We start from the raw sequence: 7,264 nt of genomic DNA, 5'->3' as shown, positions 1-7,264 counted from the left end.
GTATATATAGTGTACATAGGCTGCCAAGAATGATACGTCAAAGTCATAGGATTGACTGATGGATCAACTGTCTTTCTCCAGGATTAGGCATGATGGTTAAAAAAAAAATTCACAAAGGTTTGAGAAGACCCATTGGTTTAAGGAAAAACCCATATATTAATCAATACTTTCATGTTCAGCGTGTAAATATTGATCACCTAAAAGTTTATGAAATGTATTTATTGCTCGTCATGGATTAATATGATTAATGTGATGTTTGTGTGCATTCATTTTTGCAGCTTAAGTTGCAGTATTGGGACATTCAGTGCATTGTGAAATGGGGGCTTCTGTCATTTTTGCAGCTTGAGTTGCAGTATTGTGACATTCAGTGCATTGTGAAATGGGGGCTTCTTATCGTAGCTCAAGGTCATGCTGCTATCACTGCAGTCAAGGCAGCCATTGCTTCCTGTGGTTCAGGGACAGAGGCCTGTTTGACTTTTTTACAGGCCTCTGTTTGACCTTTTGAAAACGTCACTATTTTTCTCAGTAAATATTTTTCCAAAGGTGCTATTGACCACTAGATGTTGGTACCACTGTTGCACCGATACCACTTCTTTACAAACCGATACGAGTATGAGTATTTTTATTTGTGTACTTGCCGATACCGAGTACCGATACCGATACTTCCAAGATTTGGTTTCCATGAAAGATTTTATTTTATCCTCTGCAGGTTATGTCAAGCCTATAGTACAACATTAACAGAAGGCTATCCCAAGCCAAAAATAACCAGAGCTTTCTGGTTTTAACAAAAAAAAAGAGTCAATATCATCACATTAGACAAAATGTAAATATAGACAGATGGCAATTCAATTTGCTGTAACACAGTCTGCTTAACAAAAAGTGAACAGAACTATTCCTGGATAAGAACATGAGCACAGTTCAGTTACAAAAGGATCAACAACTCTCTTCCTCCCCTTCTCTCTCTCTCTCTCTGTCTGTGTGCGTGCGCGTTTTTTCAGTAAAGATTGGTTGCTCTGGTCTCTTGCGCCTAGCCTGGCCATTACCAGCCTGTGACTCCATTTCATTCCGTCTTTCAGTCTGGGCCAACCCAATGCATTTTGGTTTCCGAGATGGGCGGGTGCTTATCTTGAGGTTTAAAATCATTGGAGTTCCCTTAACCAATCAGCAACGTTTAGTAAGCATTCGGTAGATTAAACTCTTCCCAAAGCCAGTTGGGAGAAGAGCTACGACGTCCTTTCCAATCATAAAACTTACAAGAAAATACTCTTGTTCTCCTTTTAATTTTCTGATGTTCTCACGTGTCTTTTCCTCCAAGGCGAGTTTTGCGTCATAGCTCTGAACTGTTCGCTGATTGGTCCTGCAAAATTTTGAGTTCTGGAGACGATTGTCAATGGGGTTGGGCCAGACTGAGTATGAGCTTGAAATCAATTCAGGCGGAAATACGTAGGCTGGTGTCACCAGGCTATCTTGCGCCACTGGCATGAGTGAACTTTGTGTGCTTAGCACTATGGTGCGTCTTCAGATGTTTAATCAAATTGCTTGTGTCAAACGAAGGACTTTCCTTTCCGCCCCTCGACACTGTAACAGTGCAGATCTTACACTGTGCCTTACTCCTGTCATCACTTATCTTAAAATGATTCCAAATCGCCGTTAAGGCAGCACAACGGTATAGCAATTTCTTACTAGAGTTTAATGTTGACAATGAACTGGGCTACGTTCTTGCAGCCAAATTGACACTTGCTTGATGTTTGACTGTGTTAGGGAAGTTGTTTGCAACCTAGCCAACATAGCTATCACAATAACATTGCAAATAAGTTAATGCGAGAGCACTTAATATTAGCATCAGGCGGAAAAACGAAAAAAAACCTTGCTAACATCGCTAACGGGATGTCTTGCTAGCATCTACTTGCTAGCGGCTGTTTATGACAAACTAGCAAGTCAACAAGATTCCTAATACTGTCAAACATCAAGCAACTGAAACACAAGACAAGGTAGACGTCCTCTTTTACCCTGACATGTCCTCCTTTCGAGACCTAAATGCGTCCGGGTAAAAGAGGAGAAAACAAATACATTCCCGTCCCCGTCAATCAACCGTAGCAAATGGCAATAATATGTTTTAGGCCTAGCGTCGCTAATGACAGTAGGCTAGCCCCTACACTTTGCCTATGTAACAGCAGTTCTAAGTTAACGGCAAAACATAAAATAGCCGAAGATAGCACTTACCTTTACTGGAGGTCGTACGTGTTAAATTGAGGTTGAACTTGAAGTTGAAATCGATTCAATAACAGCTTGGATACGATGTGTGGAGGTGGCTTGCGTAAGCTAACGGTTTCGCTAGCTGGGTAGCTTGCTTCCGTTAGCCAAACTAACTAACTGGTTTTGTTTGCCAAACCACGGCAGACAAAACGCAAAAAAAAACTTCCGTCACGTTGTGGCTTTGTGTTATTTGCCGCTACACAAACGTGGACCTTACTTGTTCACAACAGTGTTCCGGTATAATTACTTCGCTGCCCTAGAAGCTACTTTGCCCACACCAGCTATACTTTTTCTAAAATCTCTATCTGTCTGCAATACCGCTCTCGGCCTCTATGCAACTTCGGGGCTCTCACACCTGCCAGGCATAGACAGTAGAAGGAGAAGAAAGCACACGCGGTCAGACGCAACACTGGGTATCGGTTTTTGGTATCGGTAATTTAAAACGAGTACGAGTATTTTAACGAAGTATCGACCCGATACCAGATACTGGTATCGGTATTGGTGCATCCGTAGTTATAACCCATGTTTGTCCATCAAACATATATTTTCCTCGCAATTTGTTTTGTAAGGATCTTTGGACTGGTCTGTAAACCCACAAGAGGAACAATGTCTCTTTCAAGTTCAGGCCAGGTCCTCTGTTTGCTGTGTCACTGGCAAGCATCTGCTGTGGGTGTGGAGAAAGTGGGTGTTAAGCAAGTGGTTTATAAGGTGGACACTGACACAGGTCTTCATCTAGCTTTAGCCCTCTGCCCAGCTGAGGAGCCAGCCTAGTGACCGCCATGCAGTGGATGATGCCCAGTCTCTGGGCCCTGGTGTGGGCACTCGCCTGTGCCGTTCAGTCGAATGCCAAGCTTGGTGAGCCATGATGCTGTGGGCATCAGAAGGGTCATTCTCCCACTGAAGCATTTTCCTCCGTACATATTTGTTTTATACCAGGGTGAAAATTTGCAGGTTTAGTTTTTTTAATTGTGGGTAGTTTAGTAGTAAAGCATGCTGTTTTTGTTGTTTTTGCAGTTCGGAGCTACAATCATGTGAACAGCATCTGCAGCATGTGGGGCAGAGATCACTTTAAGACCTTCGACGGGGACGTCTACCAGTTCCCGGGAATGTGCGAGTATAACCTCGCCTCCGACTGTCACTCGTCCTTCCAGGACTTCTCCGTCCACGTCACGAAGCGGGTCGATGACAAAGGCCGGATCGCGGTCAGCCGAATCATGGTGACAATTAAGGAGCTGCCCATTCAACTGACCAAACAACAGATTATGGTTGGGGGAGAAATGTGAGTCTTCATGTTAAACACAGCACCTTTGTGAATGGGTTAGATGATGATTTCATCTTTTATTGATCCTGCTGCCCAGTGATGCCCAGTAAGGGAAACTAATGATGCTTACTGTTTTTGGTTTTGTTTAGTCTCTTGACTCTGCTGCCATGAATCTCATCTATGAATGAGTGAATGCGATGATTGCCGTTGCTGAAGTTCATAGGAACTAATCTAGATGAAAGGGAAACTATATTTAACCTGCTCCTACTTCATTTGTCCCCTCATATGAAGTGTCCACTTTGACATCTTGCATAACTCCTCCTTATTCATGTTAGTACAACATTGTTATCTACAAATATCTGTTCTGCTTTCATCCAGTATAGGTTTTGTTATATATATATGTTTTGACGTACCTTTTCCGTATGGGGTTTTCCCAATGAAACCTGTTGTCATGCAAGTAAGTCACGGTTGTGGGTTTGACTCCATAGCGTCTCCACTCCCTACCATGTGTCTGGAGTCTTGATCGAGGAAAACTCGGCGTACACTAAACTCCACTACAAATTAGGCCTCAGCGTCATGTGGAACAGGGAGGATGCCGTTATGGTAAGACAATCTCAGAAACAGAGAAAGAGAGATAAAGACTTTGCCCTGAAGCAACAGCAGTCTTAGACACATAGATAACGTTGGACACCGCTTACATGCCTAACACCTAACACCCCACTTATGTCAGTTAGACTACATGTTTACTAGTGCTGTCAAACGATTCAAATATTTAATCGCGATTACATTTTTGTCATAGTTAACTCAAAATGAATCACGATTAATCGCAATTTTTTATCTATTCTAAATGTTCCTTCAATATTTTTTTTCCATCATTTTTATTTTATTTTAATGTTCTTATCATGGAAAAGTGGATTGGCTTGCTTTATGCAATGTTTTATTTTATTGAAAAACAACCTTGCCAAACAGGGCGGTACAAAATTAAATTATAAAGTGCACATTTCAGATAAACAAGGACTCAGCCTATAGTGCAGTTAAACCATGGCTTAATATTTTCTTTTTTTCAAGTTTGATATGAACATAGAAGTCAGGCCTTTTATTTCAAAAACAATGAACTGTAACAGTTAGGTTACCAATAAAAGGTAAGCCTACTACTTCTGTGCTTTCAGCCAGCTGCCTGTTTTTGTCATTTTCAGACAACAGTGAAGCTCGCTTCTTTTGCACAACACAACTTTTAAAGGTAAACTTTCTATTCAGAAGCTTTTTATCATCCATTTCGCCGTATCGTGCTTACCATTCACTCGAACCGTAACGTTAGCCTACTACACAGTTTACGAGGCAAAAAAGAGCATTAATAAAAAAATTTAAAAACGTGTTAATCGCTCGATAAAAAAATTGACTGCGTTAAAATGGATTTGCGTTAATGTCGTTAATAACGCGTTAAACTGACAGCACTGATGTTTACCAATTACCAATTGCTTTTAAAAATATATATATTTCAGTTGTTCACTCAGCGACCGAGTTTGAGATCAGGGTAATAGTTTTGAATTTGAGTCATGTCATTTCCTGCACATTTTCTGTTTTCTTTGTCATTTTCTTTTTCTTTCCTCAACTGTTTGTTAGGCAATACTATCTTGAGTAAGTATGTTGTTTAATCTGTGTTTAATATCTTGTCCTGCGTAGAACTCGAATAAGAAATCAGTAGTCATTGTGCTAAGTCAGAGGAAGCCTTTTACGAAAGATACGACAATGGGTGTCGTTTTGCAATTTGTGTGTGTAAAAAACTAAAGTGATTTTTGAGTTTGCACAACTCTTGACCACGTAGTGAATTATGTACTAGAGTGCTCTCATTTGAACTAAAGTAAGAGTTTCGGCTGCTCTGTTTGAAATGCTTACCAGGTGGAGCTGGACCCTAAATATGCCAATCGCACGTGCGGCCTTTGTGGCGACTACAACGGTGTCCCAGTCTACGATGAGTTCATCAGCCAAGGTGAAGAAGAGCCCGTGGATGATTCCCCCCCCCCCCCCCCCTCCCATATTGAATGTATGCTACTTTCCTCATTTCTGTTTTGTGTGTTTCATCATCCTAGGCCGTAAAATAGGTGTTATTGAATTTGGCAACAAACAGAAAATCCACAACCCAAATATGGATTGTGAGGATCCTCTGGAAGTTGGCGAAGAACAACAACAACAACAACAACAACAGCAAGTCGACTCATGTTTGGAACCTGTAAGTGGCACCTTCTGTTCCCTCTGATGTTTCTGAAATAAAGATCTAAATGGAAGCAAAATGATAAATTAAATTTGTGTGTGTGTGTGTTTTGTCTTCTGAGCCGCTCTAATCGCTCCGTTTCTTCACCCTTATGTGTATAGCGCAGCAGCTGTGCCCGACGACTCCTCTCTCCTGCATGGGCCTCGTGTGCCAGCATGCTGGACCCCAGCCCCTACATCAGCGCCTGTGCCATGGACATGTGCCACTCGTCGCCGCCCGCAGACAAGTCCTCCATGTGCGCCACGCTGGCTGAGTACTCCCGTCAGTGCTCCCACGCCACGGGCACCCCACCGAACTGGAGGAAACCCAGATTCTGTGGTAAAGAACCGCACACACACGCACGCACACACACACACACACACACACACACACACACACACACACACACACACACACACACACACACGCACACACATATGCACATATGCACAAACACACACACACACACACACACACACACACGCACACACACATATGCACAAACACACACACACACACACACACACACACGCACATGCACACACACATATGCACACACACACACACACACACACACGCACACACACACACACACGCACACACACATATGCACACACACACACATACACACACACACACACACACACACACACACACACACACACACACACACACACACACTAGGGATGGGAAGATTCACCGGTTCGCCACGATGCACCGGCATAAAAGTTCACGATACGATGGCCCGGATCAAAAAAGTGTGGACCGGATACAATGTGAGATGAATCGCGATGCATCGGTTCTAACATTTTTGTATCGGTATAATCTCAATACAAGACCAATCATTTTATATTTAGATAGATTCCACCTCTCTTACTGTTTCTTAAACGCGCTCTCATCTCCACTGCTGTTAATGGCCGCTTCTCGTGAAGTCTATAACTTTTCTAAAATCACTATCTGTCTGCAATACCGCTCTCGGCCTCTACACAACTTCGGGGCTCTCACAGGAATAGACAGTGGGATAAGCGACTATTACTAACGGTGTTTTTCGCATGGAAGTCTCTTGAAATCTAGCACCTTATTGAATGAAATTAAAAAGAGTGAACGTGCAGTTCTCAGACACCAGAATGAACACGCTCACAGTATCGTTAATCAGACAGTAATACCCTACGTTCAGTTCACTTTCACCAAAATTATGAACGAGTTCATGAACTTTCATTCAATGAACGCGTTCAGACACAACACTGGCGCTTGAACCACGTTTCAAAGACCTGGCTTTCTTGGAAGACCACGGCACCAAGGACATGGTATTTTTAAAGATAATAGCAGAGGTGATGATGGAGGAAGAGGTAAGACTATACTCCATATACCGTAGCTAAACTCTCTATTTGTTACTTGAATTTACCTGTGCCTTCCTTAAATTGGAAAAGGAAATCTAGCAGCTAGTCTCCATTATACTTTTTTCTTCATCCTGATCATGTGGATCAACTCAAAAC

General features: G+C 42.4%; 1 protein-coding gene across 1 annotated transcript in view; it reads left to right on the top strand.

Moving 5' to 3' along the window:
* Positions 1 to 3,035: 3,035 nt before the first annotated feature.
* Positions 3,036 to 7,264, top strand: part of LOC308372390 (mucin-2-like) — a gene marked incomplete at both ends in the record, with an annotated part of 32,186 nt that continues 27,957 nt past the window's right edge. The window contains 6 exons of the mRNA XM_080847544.1: positions 3,036 to 3,111; positions 3,271 to 3,535; positions 4,006 to 4,120; positions 5,417 to 5,507; positions 5,608 to 5,747; positions 5,891 to 6,107. Of these exons, the coding sequence (XP_080703670.1) occupies positions 3,036 to 3,111; positions 3,271 to 3,535; positions 4,006 to 4,120; positions 5,417 to 5,507; positions 5,608 to 5,747; positions 5,891 to 6,107 (904 nt within the window). The remainder of the gene's footprint in view (positions 3,112 to 3,270; positions 3,536 to 4,005; positions 4,121 to 5,416; positions 5,508 to 5,607; positions 5,748 to 5,890; positions 6,108 to 7,264) is intronic.

Source organism: Sprattus sprattus (genome assembly GCF_963457725.1).
Source record: "Sprattus sprattus genome assembly, chromosome: 11".
NCBI lineage: Eukaryota > Metazoa > Chordata > Actinopteri > Clupeiformes > Clupeidae > Sprattus > Sprattus sprattus.
The sequence above is the reverse complement of the archived record's forward strand: the minus strand, read 5'-3'. Positions and strand labels throughout refer to the sequence as shown.